The 22316-nt window shown below is 47.6% G+C and overlaps 1 protein-coding gene and 1 long non-coding RNA gene across 6 annotated transcripts in view; one reads left to right on the top strand and one right to left on the bottom strand.

The window, feature by feature from the left end:
- Positions 1-8519: 8519 nt before the first annotated feature.
- On the bottom strand, positions 8520-9140 carry LOC139185714 (uncharacterized). The gene is made up of 2 exons (XR_011569195.1): positions 8872-9140; positions 8520-8796 (listed from the first exon to the last, which is right to left on the bottom strand). It is a non-coding gene; the product is annotated as an uncharacterized lncRNA (long non-coding RNA).
- Positions 9141-9243: 103 nt separating this feature from the next.
- Positions 9244-22316, top strand: part of TBC1D8 (TBC1 domain family member 8) — a 141296-nt gene continuing 128223 nt past the window's right edge. For 4 of the 5 annotated variants that reach the window (XM_070798299.1, XM_070798301.1, XM_019969804.2 and 1 more), the window contains exon 1: positions 9246-9528. In XM_070798299.1, the coding sequence (XP_070654400.1) occupies positions 9402-9528 (127 nt within the window). In that variant the 5' untranslated portion in view covers positions 9246-9401. Of the gene's footprint in view, positions 9529-22316 lie in introns of all 5 variants that reach the window. The other variant, XM_070798300.1, reaches the window with a different exon arrangement.

The following is a 22316-nucleotide window of genomic DNA, read 5'->3' as shown; positions in this document are numbered from 1 at the left end:
AGCATAATTCTTACTGCAAACATAAAATGAACATTGGACCAACAGTTTTATTCAACTCATTAACTCACGAACCCATAAATACTTAAAGGGATGAACTTGGTAAGTTTGGCTCATCCCCCCAGATTCTTGTCCCTTCAAGTCCTTGCTGCCATCGTGGTCCCCGCATGACTTTAAACAGACTTAAAAACAGTACTTTGGGAGAAGGAAATGGCAACCCACTCCAGTATTCTTGCCTGGAAAATCTCATGGACAGATGAGCCTGGTGGACTAGTGTCTGGCATCGCAGAGTCATACACAACTTAGCAACTGAACAACAACAACACACAATCAGGCAGATGGTGATTTGGGGAAATAGTTCTTGATGGAAATGTGACATAAAATGAAGAGTGAAGTGACCTAGCAATATGGAATACAGAGTTTTGTAAGAAATTAACATTTGTGTATAGAATAATAATTGCAAATATTCAAACAATAAAGTCCATGGCTAAAGAAAAAAAAAACAAAACAGTACTTTGTCCAGATTTATGGTTGTTTTCAGCAGGAGGAATGATCCTTAACTGCCGTTCCTAGAAGAAGAAATTCCCCACGTTTCTTAACGTCTTGATGAGGATGTATAGTGTAGTTGTAGGGTGGTGATCCCAATGACCAGGGGTATGGTATGTTGTGGGGTGGTGCTTGTGTAGGTTGTAGGTTACAAATAAAATACCCACTCAAATATTCTCATCTCATCAGCCTTTAAATTCTTAGTCTACAATATGCCAGGGAAGTTTTGGCATCTCAACCTCATTGATTTATGATAGTGTGCGTGTATGCATGCACTCATACTCAGTCAAACCGGACCCTTTGTGACCCTAGACTGTAGCCAGCCAGGGTCCTCTGTCTGTGGAATTTCCCAGGCAAGAATAGTGGAGTGGGTTGCCATTTCCTCTTCCAGGGGATTTTCCCAACCCAGGGATCGAACCCACATCTCCTGGTGCCTCCTGCAGTGCAGGCAGATTCTTTACTGCTGAGCCACCAGGAAAGCCCCACTGATTATGGGCCATTGTTAAATCCAGGCTTCAATAAACCAAGGAATCAAACCTTAGAGCCACTCAGATGTGCTGAATATAATAGAGCCGGTTATGCAGAGTGAAGTAGGTCAGAAAGAGAAAAACAAGTATTGCATATGTATGAAATCTAGAAAGCCGGTACTGATGAACCTATTTGCAGGGCAGGGATAGAGACACAGACGTAGAGAACAAGCTTGTGGACACAGCGGGGGAGGGCAAGGGTGGCATGAATTGAGAAAGCAGCATTGAAACACATACACCGCCATGTGGGAAATAGATCACTAGTGGAAGCTGCAACGCAGGGCCCCGCTCGGTGCTCTGTGATGACCTAGGGCTCTGGGAGGGGGTGGACTAGGAGGGAGGCTCAGAAAGGAGGGGATATATATATATGAAGTTATGCCTGATTTGAGTTGGTGTACAGCAGAAACCAACATAACACTGTAAATCAATTTTCCTCCAATTAATTCCTAAAAATTAATGAACAAACCAAAAATCCCATTTACATTGGGGATCCTGGGTGAGTGTAACATATGTTTATAAATTTTGCTGAATTCAACCTTACATTTCATCCTTCTTGGTTTAACACTGTAGATTTCATTCCCATCATGACCTCAGCTTCCTTTCAATTCATGTTGACAGGATGTTCCCATTTCCTTGGTGTGTAATTTACCTCCACCTGGTCCCTAGCACATCTTGAAGTTTTCTTCTGGGCTCGGCTAAGAGTTTATTCTTGTTATGGCCCCAGAACCAATGAGGTGGCAAGTGGTCAGGATCTGAGAACAGGCATCTAAATGGGAGGCAAAAGCCCCAGATGAGAGACCTTGTGAATGATGGCTGATTTCCTCAAACAGGGGAAGAGCGGGTGCTTTTGTAGGCAAGGGAGGCTGGAGATTGGGAGGTCAACTTTTTAAAAAATTAGTAATACCTTAGTAGTTTGTTCAGCATCTCTAGAATCTACAATTTTATTTGTATTTATGAAGCTTTATTTTGAATCTTCTCCCCCTCACCTTTTCTTTCTCTATTGATCAGTCTGTCTAGAGACTGTATTTATTTTTCAATATCTAACTTTTGGGTTTATCTATTTTCTCTATTGCACTTTTGTTTTAATAACTTTTTGATACTTTTATGAATAATTTTGTCAATTTATGTTCTAATTCTTTTTTTCTCTGCTTCCTATTTATTTATTTGAGTTTCTGCATTATACTTTCTGTTTTTTAAAGTTGAGATATAATTGACAGAAAATACTGTGTAAGCTCAATGTATAAAATATATTGATTTGATATGTTTATATGCAATATGGAGAAGGGAATGGCAATCCACTCCAGTATTCTTGCCTGGAGAATTCCATGGACAGAGGAGCCAGGCGAGCTACAGTCGATGGGGTTGCAAAGAGGGGTACAGTCCATAGGGTTGCAAAGAGTCAGACATGACTGAGCAAGTAACACTAGCTGTCTTTGTTACACACTATATTGGAATATTAAAGCCATTGTAGCATTAGCTAACGTCTCCATGGCCTCACATAATTATCACTTTGTCTCTGCCTCACCCAAATATTCCCTTCACAGTCTATGGTCCTGCTCCTCTCCTGTCAATATCCTAATCTTAGCAAGAGACTTGCTGAGGTTGAACACTTAAACTTTGCAACAAAGGGAAAAGAATCTGGAAAAAAAAAAAGGAGATATATATATATATATATATATATATATATAAACACATACATATATATAGCTGAATCACTGTTATACACCTGAAACTAACATGATATTGTAAATCAATTATAGCTTAATAAAGAAAAATGAGAAAAAACAACTTTGCAACAACTTTATGAACTGAACATTAAAAATTTTAAAAAGGGAGAATGGCATTGAAATATGTATAATATCATATATGAAACGAGTCGCCAGTCCAGGTTTGATGCATGATACTGGATGCTTGGGGCTGGTGCACTGGGACGACCCAGAGGGATGGTATGGGGAGGGAGGAGGGAGGAGGGTTCAGGATGGGGAACACATGTATACCTGTGGCAGATTCATTTTGATATATGGCAAAACCAATACAATATTGTAAAGTTAAATAAAATTAAATTAAAAAAATTTATTGGAGTATAACTGATTTACTTGATGAAAGTGAAAGAGGAGAGTGAAAAAGTTGGCTTAAAGCTCAACATTCAGAAAACGAAGATCATGGCATCTGGTCCCATCACCTCATGGGAAGTAGATGGGGAAACAGTGGAAACAGTGTCAGACTTTATTTTTGGGGGCTCCCAAATCACTGCAGATGGTGATTGCAGCCATGAAATTAAAAGATGCTTACTCCTTGGAAGGAAAGTTATGACCAACCTAGATAGCAGATTCAAAAGCAGAGACATTACTTTGCCAACAAAGGTCTGTCTAGTCAAGGCTGTGGTTTTTCCAGTGGTCATGTATGGATGTGAGAGTTGGACTGTGAAGAAAGCTGAGCGCCAAAGAATTGATGCTTTTGAACTGTGGTGTTGGAGAAGACTCTTGAGAGTCTCCCTAAAGGAGATCAGTCCTGAGTGTTCTTTGGAAGGACTGATGCTAAAGCTGAAACTCCAATACTTTGGCCACCTCATGTGAAGAGTTGACTCACTGGAAAAGACCCTGATGCTGGGAGGGATTGGGGGCAGGAGGAGAAGGGGACGACAGAGGATGAGATGGCTGGATGGCATCACTGACTCGACGGACGTGAGTTTGGGTGAACTCCGGGAGTTGGTGATGGACAGGGAGGCCTGGCGTGCTGCAGTTTATGGGGTTGCAAAGAGTTGGACACGACTGAGAGACTGATCTGAAATGAACTGAACTGAACTGATTTGCAATGCTGTTTTAGTTTCAGGTGTACAGTAAAGTAAAGCAGTTATACATATACATATATCAACTCTTTTTTAGATTCTTTTTCCACATAGGCCATTAGAGTATTGAGTAGAGGTCCCTGTGTAATACAGTAGGTCCTTATTAGTTATCTATTTTATATATAGTAGTCTGTATATGTCAATTCCCACCTCCCAATTTATCCCTCCCTCTCTAAACAATTATATTTAGGATCTGAGGATGACCCTTGTCTGTCCTGCAGCTGTACCAGATTAAGGCTTCCTTGAATTTCACTATACCTGTATCTTGAAATTAAATTTAAAACTTCATGCTTATTTAAAAAAAAAAACAAAACATCTCTTCAGGGCAGTCAGAAATAGCCATCTCACTCTACACTATTGTTGCCATGGCAAAGAGTGCACCAGAAGCAAGAGCACCCCCTCCAAGCCTTGTCCTCCCTCTGCCCATCACACTACCACCATGCCAGTTTGAGTAACCCTGCAGCCACTGTGTGCCCCGGATGATCGCAGTTCTCTTGCTCCCAGTGTAGGCACAGATATGTAAGTAGCCCAGCCAGAATTCCATACTGTGTGTGCTGGGGCCACTCCTGGCATCAGTCACAGTCCCTGAAGGAACCCAGATCAAGGGACCTGCATCTGAACAGCCGTGGGCAAGATTAAGGAGCGAACTGTATGAGTTTTCTAGGACTCCCTTAACAGAGTACCATCCACAAACTACATGGGTTAACAATAGACACTGTCATACACTTCTGGAAATTTGAGATCAAGATGTTAGTGAGATTGGTTCCTTTTTGTTGTTATTTATTTATTTGTAACTATTTGTATTGGGGTATAGCCTGTTAACAATGTTGTGATGGTTTCAGGTGAACTCAGTCATATGTATACATGTATCCATTCTCCCCCAAACTCCCCTCCCATCCAGGCTACCACATAACATTGAGCAGAGTTCTGTCTGCTGTACAACAGGTCTTTGTTGGTTATCCACTTTAAATATAGCAGTGTATACATGACGTTCCCAACGTCCTAACATCACTTCCCTCTGGCAACCACAATTTTGTTTTTAGTATTTATTTTTATTCATTTGGCTGCAGCGGGGGAGGCCTGTGGGATGAGGCATGTGGGATCTTCATTCTTTGTTGCAGGACTTTAGTTGCTGCCTGAGAACTCTTGGGCTTCCCAGGTGGCTCAGTGGTAAAGAATCTGCCTGCCAATGCAGGAGACACAAGAGACATGGGTTTGATTCTTGAGTCAGGAAGATCCTCTGGAGGAGGAAATGGCAACCCACGCCAGTATTCTTGCCAGGATAATCCCATGGCCAGAGGAGCCTGGTGGGCACAGTCCATGGGGTCGCAAAGAGTGGGCTGTGACTTAGAGACAGAGTACCCAGGCATGCACGCATGCAAACTCTTAGCTGTGCCATGTGGGACCTCAGTTCCCTGACCAGGGATTGAACCTGGGCCCCCAGCATTGGGAGCACAGAGTCTAAGCCACTGAACCACCAAGGAAGCCCCAGGATTGGTTCCTTTTGAGGGGAGGATGTGTTCAGGCCTCTCTCCTGGCTTCTAGTAGTTTTTTGACTTGTGACAGCTTGACTCCAGTCTTCACATCTCCCTGTGTCCAGATATCCCATTTTGTAATGACACCAGTCATACTGCATTAGAGCTCACCCTAAAGACCTCAATATAACTTAATTACATCTGCAACAACCCTATTTCCCAGTAAGGTCACATTCTAAGGTACTGGGGATCAAGGCTTCAATCTATGAATCTGGGGGACACTTCTAACACCAACCATAAGTGCCCAGAGATGAGCGGCAGTGAGATACATCTATCCATTCATCACAATATCCACTTGGGCTGGATATTCTCCACTGGCCCCTCCGGATCCCCTCTCTGACCACCTCCACCTTGCCCTGTGTCTAGGAGCCTGATCTCTGCAGACAGTATATCCTGGGCTCCCCAGGATATTCTTTTCACTTCTGTTGGACTTCACCAATGGGAGGCACAGGCGGGAGCCTTGGTGGTGGGAGGAGAGAGAGGTCAGGGCATGGTACCCCAAAGGACCTTTCCCATTCCCTCCCAGCTGCTTTCATATGTTGCTTTCCATGATTTAGTATCATATAGTTTATATTTACCACTTGGCAGATAATGAGAGCTTGGTGCTGTGGGTTTAGTCGCTCAGTCATTTGCTAGTCTTTGCGACTCCACAGACTGTAACCCACCAGGCTCTTCTGTTCATGGGATTTCCTGGGCAAGAATACTGGAGTGGGCTGCTATTTCCTTCTCCAGGGGATCTTCCTTCTCCAGGGATCAAGACCATATCTCCTGTATTGGCAGGTGGATTCTTTACTACTGAGCCACCAGGGAAGCCCAATAAGAGCTTAATAGTGTTTAAAATATGGGTGAGTGTGTGTGTGTGTGGATGGTTTCACTCCCAAGACCGTCTGTACATTTAGTGCTAACAGCCGACATTTACTGAGTGCTTATGTGTGTTCTAAGTACTTGAATATGATATACACTGGATAGAACCTATAAGGGAGTTGCTATGATTATCCCAACTTTATAGTTGAGTAGACTGAGGCTTCCTGAGATTGCAGTCACGGCCCAGATCAAGGCTGCACGGTGAAATAGTTGCCAGATTGGGATTTGATCTGTCTCTAGGGCAGTCTGTCCCTAGAAGTGTGCCCTAAGCCACACGAGCACACGTGCTGATCTGCTCACCAGACCCGCCCTCCTGACTTGTGCCAAACACATTCATTTCCCGAGCCCTGGTCAAACCACAGCTGTTGTGTGGTGCTTTCTCATCCTCTCCCTGAGGAACCGCCCCTTCATTCTGTGCACCCCCATTCTGAGCATGACCCCCACAAGCCCCTGTGCCTCTTTCCTACCTTCAGGGCAGGGGCCCTGTTCCACTCATCCTGCAATTCCACGGCCTGGCCCTGCATCTGTAGGGGTGTGTGTGTTAGTTGCTCAGTCATGTCTGACTCTTTGAGACCCCAGGGACTGTGAAGCCCGCCAGGCTCTTCTGTCCATGGGTTTCTCCAGGCAAGAATACTGGAATGGGTAGCCATTCCCTTTTTGGGGGATCTTCTGGACTCAGGGATTGCACCCGGCTCTCCTGCACTGCAAGCAGATTCTTACCGCTGAGCCACCAGGGAAGCCCGATTGTGGGAGTCAACGGCTGCTTCTGGAAGGGATATTTTCCGTTCTGCTTGCCCATTCTATACGCTCTGGGGTCCCCAAGTCCCCCTGCAGAACGGCTGACTTCCTTCCTCAGCTGAGCGCCAAGCATATCTGTCCATGGTCTGCGGTTCTGGACAGCAGAACTGGCCCCCTGGGTGAGCGGTCCTGTTTGTCCTTGGCATGACCTCTCACCTGGCATCTCACCTGCTGGGTCAGGTCCGGTTTCGGAGCTGATATCTTTGATCCTCTGTGAACAGGTTCTCGGGCTCCACTGAAGGAGCTCTACTCAGCCCCCAGTAGTCTGGTGGGGGCTTTACTTTACTTCTGCTTTTTTGTCCTAATTAACAGTCACATTTTGTCAGGAGTCCCCTTGTCAAAACCTAAGGGTCATGTTGACAGAGTTTCTTTTCCTCTCTTCTAGGATGTTGGATTTAACTGCCTCCTCCAGGAGACTGCTCTGAGCCCCGCCTCCCCCACCCCCAACTGTTCAAGGCCAGCTGAAAAGTGAAAGTGTTAATCACTCAGTCCAGTCCACTCTTTGCCATTCCACAGACTGTAGCCTGCCAGGCTCTCTAGCCCATGGGATTCTCCAGAATACTGGAGCGGATAGCCATTCCCATCTCCAGAGGATTTTCCCGACTGCTACCACATGTCTATTTCCACCAGGCTTTGAGGAAATACTCATTTTTAAAGCCCAACCTCCACTTTCCCTATAGCTTTTCTTTACTGTCACCTACTCCATATTTCCCAGCTTTTCAATTCTCTGAGAACCAACGTGCCTGGTTTTGTTCCTGGGTAGGGGACCTGCACGGGAGTCCTTACATAGGCATCTCCTGTGCCCACGAAGGTTGTACAGTGCTGAGCTTGGTCTGACACTCCCTTCAAATTCCTACAGCACCACCCCTCTTCAGCAGATTGGTGGGATCACTTCTGAGTGCATTGAGAGCGAACACTCAGCATTTTTAAAAAGCAGAAGAAAAATTTTAGTTTTTTAAAGCTATTTTTTGGTTACTTGTAAAAATGTTTCTTATTTTTTTATACATTTGGCTTCAAGGAGTCTTAGTTGCAGCAGCTGCTGCTGCTGCTAAGTCGCTTCAGTCGTGTCCGACTCTGTGCAACCCCATAGATGGCAGCCCACTAGGCTCTGCCGTCCCTGGGATTCTCCAGGCAAGAACACTAGAGTGGGTTGCCATTTCCTTCTCCAATGCATGAAAGTGAAACGTGAAAGTGAAGTCACTCAGTCGTGTCCGACTCTTAGGGACCCCATGAACTGTAGCCTACCAGGCTCCTCCGTCCATGGGAGTTTCAGGGCAAGACTACTGGAGTGGGTTGCCATTGCCTTCTCCATGTGGGTTCTAATTCCCCAACCAGGGATCGAAGCCCATCCCCTTGCATTGGGAGCTTGGAGTCTTAGCCAATGGGCCACCAGGGAAGTCCCTGTTTCTTGTTATTTTAAAATAAATTCTATTTATTTAGCTTTGGCTGTGCGGGGTCTCCTTGCTGCTCGGGTTTTTCTCTATTTGTGGAGAGCCGGGCTACTCTTCAGTTGCGCTGTTTGGTCTTCTCATTGTGGAGGCTTCTCTTGTTGCGGAGCATGGGCTCTAGGGCCTGCTGGCTTCAGTAGCTGAGGCACATGGGCTCAGTAGTCGTGGTGCAAGGGCTTAGTTGTTCCAACGCATGTGGGATCTTTCCAGCCTAGGGATTAAACCCCTGTCTCCTGCAATGGCAAGTGAATTCGTTACCACTGAGACACCAAGAAAGCCTCGCTTATTATTTTAAATGCCACACTTGCCTTTCATGGAGTGCATGCTGTCCCCCAAAATATAAAGGCCCTAGGTCGGCAACCTGCAGCTGTGACAACAAGATGCCTTTTTCCCCATCTCCTCCTTCTCCTCTTCGTGCTGCTGCTGCTGCTCTCCGGACTGCCTCCCCGCAGGGGCGGAGGAGGGGAGAGGGGCCCCGGCGCCCCCCGCGAGAGCTGGAGAAGAGGCGGGGAGCAGCCAGGATCGGACTTCCTCCCTCCACTCCGGAACTGCCTGGAGCCGCCAGGACTCGGAAATCAGGACGTCCCCAAGGGAGCCGGCGGGGTGGGCGGGGCACAGGCGGTGGGCGTGTCTGGGGGCAGACCGGGGGCGGGCCCAGGGCGGGGCCGGCACGAGGACTGCGCGGGCTGCCGGGGCGAGCTGCGCCGGCCGCGCTCCCTGGACTTCGGAGCGCAGAGCGCTCGCAGGCTGCGTTCCCTGCCGCCTCCTTCCGAGCGGGCTCAGCCCGGCTGCCGGGGCGATGTGAGCCGGGGCCCGCGGGCGCGGCTGGACCGCTGCGATGTGGCTCAAGCCCGAGGAGGTGCTGCTGAAGAACGCTCTGAAGCTCTGGGTGACTCAGAAGAGCAACTGCTACTTCATCCTGCAGCGGCGCCGCGGGCACGGCGAGGGGGGCGGCCGGCTCACGGGTAAGGGGCGCGCTGCGGCGGGCGGGTGGCCGGGCCCGGACCTCGCTCCCCGCCCGGCCCGCGGCCCCAGTCCCGGGCTGCGTGCGGCGCAGGTGGCGGTTTCTGGGGAGACGCCGGGCTCGGTCGGCCCTGCCTCGGGCATGTTTTCCTTTCTCCTGCGTTTCTCCTGTACGCTCCCGTCGAGGTGGCGGCCGGAGAGACTCTCGGGTTCGTGCATTTCCCCGGGCGGGGCAGGTGCCTTCGCTGCCGGGCCCAGGGGCCGCCTGGAGGCCAGGCTTGACTCGGGAAGCCAAGGAGAGACCTGCGCTGGAGCGAGGGCCGCGCCGGGCGGAGCGGGGCCAGGTGACAGCGGGGCCGCCTGGCCATCTGGACGCGCCCGAGGCTCCAAGTGGCGCCGCGGTAGGGACACTTGACCAGCCCCCGGAGAGCCGAGGCTCAGGAGGCCTTGGCAATCTGAGACTGTCGGGGGGATGAGCGGGTCGGGCGGAGCGGGCCGCGCACCGTCTACACGCTCGGAGGAGAAACCCAGGTGGAGCGAATCCCGAGCTCGTGATCCTAGTAGCAAAACCGAGCGGGTCAGCTCCCCACCCCCACCCTTTCACTTTCTTTCTAGGAATGAAAGGAAGGAAAAAAAAAACCAACTCAGGCTTGTAAAATTTATCTATTCCCCCCCTCCCCCCGCCCAAATTTAAGGTCCAAAACTCTTTGAAAATCAAGCATTTGGACAGTTTGCATCAGTGGGGACACCTGTTTGAAAGGTCAGTGGAGGAATAATAGGAACCTTTCTCAGTTGTATGTAGGGAACCCATATGGAATTTCAGATTTTGGAATCGAAGTAAAAGGAATCTTAGAGCTTCCCATCTTGTCCCTCCCAGGAGGAGACCAAGGCCAGGGAGGGAGAGCGGTCGAGGGGCCCAGCCTGGGCTCCCTATTGCTGACTCTACTGTCTGCTTATTCTGAGGGAGGCCCTCCAGGCCCGATGGGGGAAATGCGATTAGTACATCCTGAAAGGGCAGAACCAAGTGCCAGGGCTTGCTTTACCTGCGCATACTTTAGACTGAGGAGGCCTGGAAGCTGACAGCCAGATTCTTTAGGGAGGGCAGACTTGACTGACCCTCAAGGCGTCAGTTGGAGTTGGTGGGATTTCTGGTTGGAAGGGGCAGTGGGGTGGTGGTCGGTGGGAACGGGTGGATGGCAGGTGGGCTTGCTCTGGGAACTGTTTGAGGCTCTGAGTAAGGGAATTAGCATGGGAGATCAGATGTCAAAAGGGTCATTGGTGGGCCCCTGAGCAACACACTGGCTTCTTAGTTCCTGGGCTCTTGGGGAATGGAGGTGAGTGGCATCCCGGCGGGGTGGGATGCTGATCAGAGGAGAAAAGTCTGGAAGAGGGGTCTGTCCCCTCCTTGACCTTTGAGCGCAGCGGAACTTTAATCTTTGGTGTGTTCAGCACAGAACCTGGCCTACAAAGGGCCTCTTTTAGTAGAGGGTGAGGACAGAGCCTGAAATAGGAAGCGTGAGGAGTATTGGTTCTGCAAGCGTTTGTTAACTCGGTTTTGCGCACGCTGTCTGTGGGATGCTCTTCCCACAGGTGGCTGCGTTGGGAAAGACTTCAGGTTATTCACCGTTGGACAGGGGAGACAGTCCAGACCCAGAGGGCAAAGCTTACGGTCCTGTGACTAAGACAGGTTCAGGACAGCTTCCCTTCTGGAGAGCCTGCTTTGTGGGCCAGTCGGTCTTGCTGCTCAGTTGCTCAGTTGCGTTCCACTCTTTGTGACTCCATGGACCCCTGCCAGGCTGCTCTGTCTGTGGGATTCCCCGTCTGTCTTAGATGAACTCAAAATGATGCTCCTCTTTCTACTGCATTCCAACATCAAAGAGTGCCTGTGCCTTTGGTCTTACTTGGGCTTGACTGTGGTTTTGGCTTGCTGTGAATATGCACAATTTTCTTACTTTTATAGTATTTTTATTTATTTGGCTGTGCCGGGTCTTAGTGGTGGCCTGCAGGATCTTTAGTTGTGGCATGTGGGACCTAGTTCCCTGAGCAGGGATTGAACCTGGGCCTCTTGCATTGGGAGCTCAGAGTCTTAGCAGCTGGACCACCAGGGAAGTCCCCAGTTTTCTTATTCTTAAAGGAAGTAAATCAGCTGAAAAAAGGGAAGAAAAATCCCCAGAAAAAGACCCCTGACATTTTGCTTCATTTCTTGGAGACTCAGAACCTCTTTCTGGGGCTTCCCAGCTGGCTCAGTGGTAAATAATCCGCCTGCCAATGCAGGAGACATGGGGTTTGATCCCTGGGTTGGGAAGATCCCCTGGAGGAGGAAATGGCAACCCACTCCAGTATTCTTGCCTGGAGAATCCCATGGACAGAGGAGCCTGGTGGGCTACAGACCACAGGGTCGCAAAGAGTCGGACACCACTGAGCACACACACAACCTCCTTCTGATTGTGAAAGGGTGGCACCCCCTCAGCAGTGGACACCCCACTTTCGGGCATTCAGCCGGGAGCCAATGGCTGTGCTGATTAGGCAACTCCGTTGCCCCATCCACCGGTGAGCTGGCCTAACTGGGGCCTTACGAATGTTGTGAAACCAAAACCGATGTGGCACTGGAGCGGTCCCATGTCGGTATGGTTTTCAGAACTGACAGACTTCTCATATGGCAATTTTTTTAGCAGTTTATTTCAAAGATTTACAGCTTAGGCTGAGTTGATCCAAGAAATTAATGGGTGCACATTCTGACTGGTTTTTAGGCTCTTCTTTGGAGAGAGGCAAGTAGCAGGTGGTTAAAAGGATTGGAAATAAAAGGTGGAGGAGCAGTGAAAGGAAGCGTGATGCAGAATTTGAGATTGGGTTGTTGTTATTGTTCAATTGTCCAGTTGTGTATGACTTTTTACAATCTCTTGGACTGCAGCTTGCCAGGCCTCTCTTTTCCTCACCATCTCTAAGTTTCCCCAAGTTCATGTCCATTGCGTCAGTGATGCCATGAGATTAGATAGCAGAGTCTCAAACATGTGAGGTTCCCATTGGCGTTTTAAAGTAATCTGACATGTTGAAAGCTTGCCCACCGTCAGAAAGAGCACGTTTTGTTTCACTGAGGATTATAATTCATCCTCCGACTTACACAAATACCTTCCCTATGCACATCTCGTTTTATTTTCTCCATGGCCCATTCTCACTTTTTCTTTCTTTTTTGAAATGGTTTTTTATTATTTTTTGGTCACACCGTGTGGCATGTCAGATCTTGATTCCCCAGCCAGGGATCGAACTTGTGCTCCCTGTGTTGAAAGCTCAGAGTCTTAACCACTGGACCACTGGGGAAGTCCTTCACTTAATGATATCCACTGCACTTATGTGTTTTGTTCACGGTTTCCCCTACTAAATCGTTCTGTGAGGGCAGGCGTTTTACCCACAGTGGTGCCTAGCACACAGCATAGGGTCAGTTAACGTTTGTGGGATGAATAGACGGATGAGTCCATGCGTGAATGACTGAGCCCACATTTTTCTCCAAAGTTAGGTGGGTGTGAAGGCCCAGCTTTCAGACTGAGCCTGAGCTGGCCACAAGGGACAGGAAGCATAACCTCTGTGTCCTTTGCTTTCTGTGTACCTGCAGGCTGACCACCGGGAAGCTGGGGGGAGTGGGTGGGCATTGAAGCCTATTTTTGTGGCTCCCTCCTTCGAGGGCCGAGAAGCAGGGCATCAGCCTCTTAGGTGGCTTCTATTGCCAGCCTCAGGCACCTGCCTTGAGAAGATCCCAGGCTGGGGAGGAGGGGTCGGTGTGGCGGCGGAAGGCAGTGACCTTCACCTCCAGTTCAACTGGGTGACTGAACACAGTATTTTAAGATGTTTCCCACACTCCCCTGACAGTGATTCTTGCAGCCCTGGAGAGGAGGAAGCTCTACAGCATTCCCGTGGATACTGTCTCCAGCCAGGGGGAGTATTTCTTATAAAGTACAGTCAGCCCTGGGAGAACAGAGTTGGGGCACTTCGCCTTTGGGGGTGGTGGGCAGAAGGACACCACTTCCCCTCCCCGCCAGGGTCTCTGATGCGCTTACAATGAGCCGCATAAACGGACCTGTAAAGACCAGGTGTCACCACCCGTCTGTGCCCCTCTGGGCACATTTATTTTCAGTATTTTATTATGTGCATTCCTGTATGATCGTGCAGTCCTTTCTCCAAAGAGGCCAGCACTTAAAAGTTATCTTTTGAATCCCATGCTGATGTTTTCTGCTTTTCAGGGTGTTTCCCTCGGCCCTTGTTCCTGTCACCGTACTTGGAGCAGTTATGGGCTAACCAATTTCCTAACAGTTAGGGACATGGGAGGAAGTATGGGCTGGGAGTGGAAAACACGGGGTTTGGAGTCAAGATAAATCTGCTGGGTACGAATCTGGGCTAGTTTATTTGGTTTCTTTGAGCCTTTGTTATAACTCTGCCTTAAGGCAGGGACAGAAACAGACTTTAGAGGGTTAGAAACTGTTTTCCACCTGGACTATCCCATCTTACATCCCCTCAGCAATGTGAAAGGCTTCTGATTATAATAAGGGTTAGAATGAAAATAAACATTATACAGCAAGGGCTTAGTTGTGCTCGTCACCTAGTAGTTTTAAAGAAAAAAAGCGACATTTAAAAAGTGACGCTTAAAAAGTTGAGTAATAAGAAGGCTTTTTAGAACAAAAGTGTTGCCAAAAAGTTAGTTGCATTGTAGGGAAGGATGTAAGAAACAATGACTTATCCATTACTGCAGGATTTACCAAGTGTAATTAGAAGAGGAAATATTTTCTATTTTTTACTTATATTTTTAAAAATCTTCACATTTATTCTTTTAGTTTTGCTTTTGGCTGCGCTGGATCTTTGTTGCTGTGTGCGGGCTTTCCCTAGTTACAGAGAGACGGGGGTGTTCTTTGCTGCAGTGGCTTCTCTCGTTGCAGAGCACGGGCTCCAGGGCCCACGGTCTTCAATCGTTGTGGCTCTTGGGCTCTAGAGCACAGGCTCAGTAGCTGCATCATCCGGGCTTCATTGCCCCGTGGCACATGGAATCTTCTTGGACCAGGGATCGAACTGGAGTCCCTTGCATCAGCAGGCGGATTCTTATCTGCTGTGCCACGAGGGAAGTCCAGAAGATGAACTATTTAGTAGCAATTTGTGCCAGCAGGATTTGGGTACAGGGAGGTCTTGGACCACCTCAAATCCTAGTTAATAAAGGGAACTGAGTGTGAGGGGCCGGCTGTGGCCAGGGTGAATTGTGTCCCGCCTTCAGGACAGTGCCCCCGACGGGGAGAATGTCATCTAGGGAGTCATGTGGACGGTCCCGAGGCTTGCTCAGATGACTCTGTTGCATGGCTGTAGTGGTGAAGCCCAGCACCTGTGTGGCCTGTCTCGACTAGTCTGTCTGACATCAGCTGGGGTCCTGTTCAGGCTGCCAGAGTTGGTGGTGGATTACTTCCCCACCACCGACAGAAAAGCTTTTCGGCTCCACAGGGCTGCTGTTTCATGGTGTGCGCTCCCCAGATACTGGCCCTAGAGTCTTACATGCTTTAGTTTTGTTTTTCCAAAGCAGGGCAAGGAAGAAATCACAAACAAAGGAAGTACTTTGAGTCCAGGAGCGTAAATCGGAAGGTTCGTTAAAGTAAAATAACGGGCGTATCTCTAAGCACTGATAAGCCATTAACAAAAGCTCTGGGGTCCCCAACAGATGCGTTTAATGAGAACATAACAAGGGCCATGCATTTGTAATTGGATAATCAAACAAGGCCCGGGCTTGTGTCACTCTAGGAAATAATATGAGGTACAAATGTGTGGATGGCGGAGTGGTGGACGCTATTTCAGCCTAATTGGGGTTCTTTAGGAAGAGCTGAAAATGACTGAGAGGCTTGGAACGTTTGAAGAATTCATTTGCTCCCCGTGAAAGGTTAGGATTTCATGGTCTTAGCTCCACATTCTGGCAGCGCTGGATAAGGGAGGAATTTATTTAAAATGAAAGTAGTAAATCTGATCATATTTCCAGCACAGATGTCCCCCCTTTCATTTTGTAAAACTTTATCAAAGAGCAGGCTTCCCAGGTGGCTCAGTGGTGAAGAATCTGCCTGCCAATGAAGGAGACCTGGATTCGACCCCTGGGTCAGGAAGATCCCCTGGAGAAGGAAATGGCAACCCACTCCAGTATTCTTGCCTGGGAAATCCCAAGGACAGAGGAGCCTGGTGGGCTTCAGTCCATGGGGTTGCAAAGATTCAGACACAACTGAGCAACTGAAAAACAACAGCCACGACAAAATTAAAGAGCAGCCCAGCATATTTTCACGGCTCCTGGGGGGTGATGAGCGACCCCTGCACCGCCTCTAAGGCTCTATCTCCTCCGCCTTCTGCTCTTGAGCAAAAGACCCTCCAGCATGTAAGTCACTTTCCCTGCCTGGGCTCTCCCACCTCCTCTTGCAGTCTCACTTGAGCGCCATTGCCTAGAGGTGGGGCCCCCACCCCCATCTTGTCCTGCCCTGCCCTCTACCTTTTTTTTTTTTCTTTTTTAAAGAAAGTGTTTGTTTTGATTTTGGCTGTGCTGGGTCTTTGTTACTGTGTGTGGGCTTTCTCTGATGGCAGCAGTCTTGGGGGCTACTCTCTAGGTCTGGTGTGCGAGCTTCTCATTGTGGTGGCTTCTCGTTGCAGAGCACGGGCCCTAGGTGCTTCAGTAGTGGCAGAGCATGGGCTTAATTGCCCCGAGGTATGTGGAATCTTCTTGGACCAGGGGTTGAACGCAGGCCCTCATGCATTGGCAGTCAGATTCCTAAGCACTGGACCATCAGGGAAGTCCCCTTCACTTTTGCTTTATAACACTGACTGCTGTTTGTTACGACGTGGCTCTTCGTGGCTTCATCTGTTTGGAGCAAAGCGGACCTCGAGCTCCTGAAGGAAGGTCCCCGGTTCGCCACCAGCACTGGAATCCTTGCTGTCAGTGGAGCACTCTTGATGCATATTTAGTGAATCCACGGATGCTCAAGTCGAATCGATAGCTGTGAGCCTTTGAGGTTGAGAAGTGTTTTTCGTCATCCTGAACATGGAAATTATGCAGAAAACAGGAATAGAGAATAGAGAGGGTTGTTACTGATAGTTCTCACGCCTGCCTGCATGCTTGTAAGGATTGGTGGTAGCTTGTCAGCCGTGCCAGGCCAGCTGTGAGAACTCCCTGGTGGTAACCTCTGCAGAAATGAAGACCCAGAAGGATTTTCCCAGCATGTCACCAGCCAACTCACACAGCTCTATGAGTCTGAGTCATTAATATTCTTGAACATTTGGTAGGTATGTTGTAACCACTAGATTTATTGTTTCTCTGCTTCCTTTTTTTTTTCCCCCAACTTAAAAAAAGGGGGGGAAGGAGAAGTCAACAGCAAAATAAACAGTCCCCAGTAAGATCTCCTTGGGCTTCCCTGGTGGCTCAGTGGTAAAGAGCCCTCCTGCCAATGCAAAAGACATGGGTTCAATCCCTCCGTCAGGAAGATCCCCTGGAGAAGGAAATGGCAACCCACTCCAGTGTTCTTGCCTGGAGAATCCCAGGGACGGGGGAGCCTGGTGGGCTGCCATCTGTGGGGTCGCACAGAGTTGGACACGACTGAAGCGACTTAGCAGCTGCAGCAGCAGCAGCAGAGAATGGACATTCAAATATAATGGGATGATAGTTTGCTGAAGTTTTAAAATGGAAATCTTTTGTGTGCATAGGAGTAGATAATGCAGATGTGAAGTATAAGTAACATAATAGCCACCAGCTATTGCTAAAAACTAGAGTATTTCCTGTGTTCGAGAGATCCCTTGTGTGTTTTTCTGATAATGTTTCCCTCTCTCCCTTGTGGGCACTAATACACTGAATTATGTGTTAGTACTGCCCATGCTTTTATAGTTTTGGCACTTTTATATGTATCCCTCATTTATACATTTTTGTGGCATTACATTTTTTTCTACTCAGCTGAAGCATGGTAATTAGTCACTTTAGAAAAAACCATCTATGGATTCTTTAGTTTTGTATGATTTTTTAAAAAAATTATTTATTTGGCTCTGCCTTGGCATGGGGGATTTTAGTTCCCTTAACAGGGATCGAACTTCTGACCTTGCAGTGGAAGTGCAGAGTCCTAACCACTAGACCACCAGGGAAGTCCCTGTATGTATTTTTTAAAGTGCTTTACAAGGGGAATCATATTTTATTTTTCTGAAGCTTGTTTTTCTGCCCCCCCCCCCCCAGTTATTGTTACAATTTTACATGTATGATTATGTTTCTCTAACACTGAACCATGCTGATGTCTGGTTCAGTAGCTGTATTCATTCATTTTCCCTGATGAGTAGTAACCCATTGAATAAATATGCCATTATTGATTGATTGATTGATTCATTCTCCTGTCTGTTGATATTTGGGTTTCTAGTTGTTATTTTGCTATTACAAATAGTGCTGCTGTGAACATTGGCAGAGATGTGATTTTTTGCCAGTCTAGTACGTATTAAAATAGTGTCTGAGAACCACAGAGGTGGTATTTCCTTCAGAGGGATAAGAATCTTTTTATGTGTTTATTAATTACTTGTCTTGCCTTTTGAGAAAGGTTTGTGTCTTAGGAGCCGTGTGTGTGCATGCACGTGTCTGTATGTGTTTTGTATTCGTTTCCAATTATATGTATTGAAAAATCTCTCTATGCCTAGGCTTTTTCCATTATGGGTCTTTTGAAGAACCAGTATTCTTTAAAAATAATTTTTTTTTTATTCTTTATTTTTTCATTGGGGCATAATTGCTTTATAGTGTTGTGTTAGTTTCTGCTGTACAGTCAGCTCTGTGTGTACATATACCCCCTCCCTCTCGGACCTCTCTCCCACCCCTGCCCCTCTAGGTCATCACGAGCACCGAGCTGAGCTCCCTCTGCTCTACAGCAGCTTCCCACTAGCTTTTAACATTCTTAATCTTCACGCAGCCAGTACCATTCTTTCCCTGTAATAGTTTATGCTTTTTGTTACTTGTTTAAGAAGAAATCCTTGGAAAGGACTGTCTAGGATGACAGTGAAGAGAAATGCTGAGATGAGAGTCCAGTCCTGGGTCCAGTTTGCAGCAGGGCAGAGGCTCCAGGACAACTTCTAGAGGAGAAACTGATAGAGCAGGGCATGTGTGTGTGCTAAGTCGCTTAGTCGTGTCCGACTCTTTGTGACCCCTTTGTGTAGCCCACCAGGCTCCTCTGTCCTTGGGATTTCTCAGGCAAGAATACTGGAGTGGGTTGCCATTCCCTTCTCCAGGGGATCTTCCCAACCCAGGGTATGAACCTACGTCTCCTGCAATGGCAGGTGGAGTCTTTACCACTGACCACCAGGGAAGTCCCAGTAGAGCATTGCTATTGAAGGAAGAGCTGCTCACCAGGGGTGAGTTTGTGGTTGAATTCTTGACACACACAAAACGGAATCAGCCAAGAATCCCGGGACTGTTGTCAATTCCAGGGAAAATATACAGCTGGGTAGGGTAGGAAAGGCAGTGGCAACCCACTCCAGTACTCTTGTCTGGAAAATCCCATGGACGGAGGAGCCTGGTGGGCTGCAGTCCATGGGCTCGCTGGGAGTTGGATACGACCGAGTGATGTCACTTTCACTTTTCACTTTCATGCATTGGAGAAAGAAATGGCAACCCACTCCAGTGTTCTTGCCTGGAGAATCCCAGGGACAGGGAAGCCTGGTGGACTGCCGTCTATGGGGTCGAAGAGTCGGACACGACTGAAGTGACTTAGCAGTAGCAGCAGCAGGGTGGGAAAGGTTTGATTCTTTTACTGCAAAACTCAGCTCTTGGTAACATTTCAATAAGGTTAATGTTTCAGTTGTCTTTACAGTAATGTAAATATCCCCTGGTGATCTAACCCAGGCTGTTTCCTCACTGGGTGAATGGCAGGTGGGGGTGCTGAGTGAACGGGAGCTATTGATACATACTTTGTTTCTGAAAGTTGCCAGCTGATGCCCACAGGGAAGATGATAGTAGCGGTACCCGCCTGTTCCTTGGAGAAGTGGAAGTAAATGGGAAAAGAGCCAGTGAAGAGTTGGGAGTAGTTGCTCTCTGGGAGCTGGGAAGTGGGAGCAGGGAGGGGTTGAGGGGGCTGCTGGGTTTCTCATGAGCCTTGTGCAATTAGATGTTTCTTTCCATGCATGTGTAAACTGGATAAAAGACAGAATGGAAGCTTTGGGAGAGCTTGGCATTTTTCTAGCTAGGAGGATCATTGAAACAGTGTAGCATGAGTGCCTCATAGGCCATGATTCCTGGACCACCCCTGCTTCAGACGTTTGTCCTCTCAGTAAACTATATTTAGCCTTCAAAGTGTCTTGGATATGTGGGGTATGTCAGTCTCACAGAGGCTTAAAACTTGTTTTCAGAAATGCATCTAATCTAACCAGGTACTTTTTTTATTTTCTTTCTAATTTTCCCTTTCTATTTTTAAATAAATTTTAAAAATTTATTTTTGGCTGTGCTGTATCTTTGCTGCTACTTGCAGGCTTTCTCTAGTTGCGGTGAGCAAGGGCTACTCTTCGCTGTGGTGCCTGGGCTTGTTGCAGAGCACAGGCTCTAGGGCCTCAGGGCTTCAGTGTTTGTGGCTTCTGGGCTCTAGAGCATGTGGGCTCAGGAGCTGTGGTGCACGGGCTTAGTTGCTCTGCAGCATATGAGGTTTTCTCAGACCAGGAATTGAACCTGTGTCTCCTGCATTGGCAGGCATATCTTTCATTTGAAATTAAAATATATCTATTCTGGATTTGTTTTCCTCTAGAGAAGAAATCAGTTTAGAATTTTACACTTATAATACATGTATCGAAAAAGCAAGAGAGTTCCAGAAAAACATCTATTTCTGCTTTATTGACTATGCCAAAGCCTTTGACTGTGTGGATCACAATAAACTGTGGAAAATTCTGAAAGAGATGGGAATACCAGACCACCTGACCTGCCTCTTAAGAAACATGTATGCAGGTCAGGAAGCAACAGTTAGAACTGGACATGGAACAACAGACTGGTTCCAAATAGGGAAAGGAGTACCTCAAGGCTGTATATTATCACCCTGCTTATTTAACTTATATGCAGAATACATCATGAGAAACGCTGGGCTGGAAGAAGCACAAGCTGGAATCAAGATTGCCAGGAGAAATATCAATAACCTCAGATATGCAGATGACACCACCCTTATGGCAGAAAGTGAAGAGGAACTAAAGAGCCTCTTGATGAGAGTGAAGGAGGAGAGTGAAAAAGTTGGCTTAAAGCTCAACATTCAGAAAATGAAGATCATGGCATCTGGTCCCATCACTTCATGGCAAATAGATGGAGAAACTGGAAACAGTGGCTGACTTTATTTTTCTTGAGCTCCCAAATCACTGCAGATGGTGACTGCAGCCGTGAAATTAAAAGACGCGTACTCCTTGGAAGGAAAGTTATGACCAACCTAGACAGCATATTAAAAAGCAGAGACACTACTTTGCCAACAAAGGTTCGTCTAGTCAAGGCTATGGTTTTTCCAGTAGTCATGTATGGACGTGAGAGTTGGACTGTGAAGAAAGCTGAGCACCGAAGAATTGATGCTTTTGAACTGTGGTGTTGGAGAAGACTCTTGAGAGTCCCTTGGACTGCAAGGAGATCCAACCAGCCCATCCTAAAAGAGATCAGTCCTGGGTGTTCACTGGAAGGACTGACTCATGTTGAAGCTGAAACTCCAATACTTTGGCCACCTGATACCGAGAGCTGACTCATTTGAAAAGACCCTGATGCTGGGAAAGATTGAGGGCAGGAGGAGAAGGGAACGACAGAGGATGAGATGGTTGGATGGCATCACTGACTCGATGGACATGAGTTTGGGTGAACTCCGGGAGTTAGTGATGGACAGGGAGGCCTGGTGTGCTGCGATTCATGGGGTCACAAAGAGTTGGACACGACTGAGTGACTGAACTGAACTGAATTCGTGTATCATTTTTGCCCCTTCCCTAGCCACAGATCTAGGGTGCTATAACTGGATCCCATCCCTCCTGGGGTCTCAGATTCTCTGCCTGCAAAGCAGTGATAATAATTATAACAACAAAAATAGTTATTGCTTGGTAGAAGTGTTTGTGCTTTGAACTCTCATATTTTACAGTCATGTTTGCAAAATCCATGTAATTATTTGTATATCAAGATGAAGGAAAAGCCAAGAGAATACTGCAACATTGCCAGGCCCTGTGTTCTCATGACACACATGGTCGAGGGGTGGAGATACTAGTGGGAAGGGGGCAGTATTAAACCATGAAATGCAGAATTAACAAGGGTGGTCAGCGCAGAGGGAGTGAGAAGGAATAACAACGGGAAAGCTCATTTAGGTTGGGGTGTCAGGGAGCGGTTCTCTGACGACATGTAAACTTAGCTGAGACCTGCAGGTGTATAGGATGGTATTAACCTACTACAGGGTGAGAGAAAGAGCTTTCTGAGTGAAGGAAACAGCATGTGCAAGAGTCCTGTGGCTCCCGAGAGCCTGCTTTGGACAAATTAGGTTTGATGGGCTATGAGCTGTCCGGTAAGGCCTGTGGAGCAACTGTTTGGGCACCAGGGACCAGTTTTGTTGGAAGACAGTTTTTCCTCAGATCAGACCGGGGGCTGATGGTTTTGGGATGATTCAAGCCCATTACGCTTATTGTGCATTTTATTTCTATTATTATTACATCCACTATACCTCAGATGTGCTTCCCTGGGTGGCTTAGATGGTTAAGAATCTACCTGTAACGCGGAAGACCCGGGTTCGATCCCTGGGTTGGTAGGATCCCCTGGAGAAGGAAATGGCAACCCACTCCA

This window comes from Bos indicus, chromosome 11, assembly GCF_029378745.1.
Source record: "Bos indicus isolate NIAB-ARS_2022 breed Sahiwal x Tharparkar chromosome 11, NIAB-ARS_B.indTharparkar_mat_pri_1.0, whole genome shotgun sequence".
Taxonomy (NCBI): Eukaryota; Metazoa; Chordata; class Mammalia; order Artiodactyla; family Bovidae; genus Bos; species Bos indicus.
The sequence above is the reverse complement of the archived record's forward strand: the minus strand, read 5'-3'. Positions and strand labels throughout refer to the sequence as shown.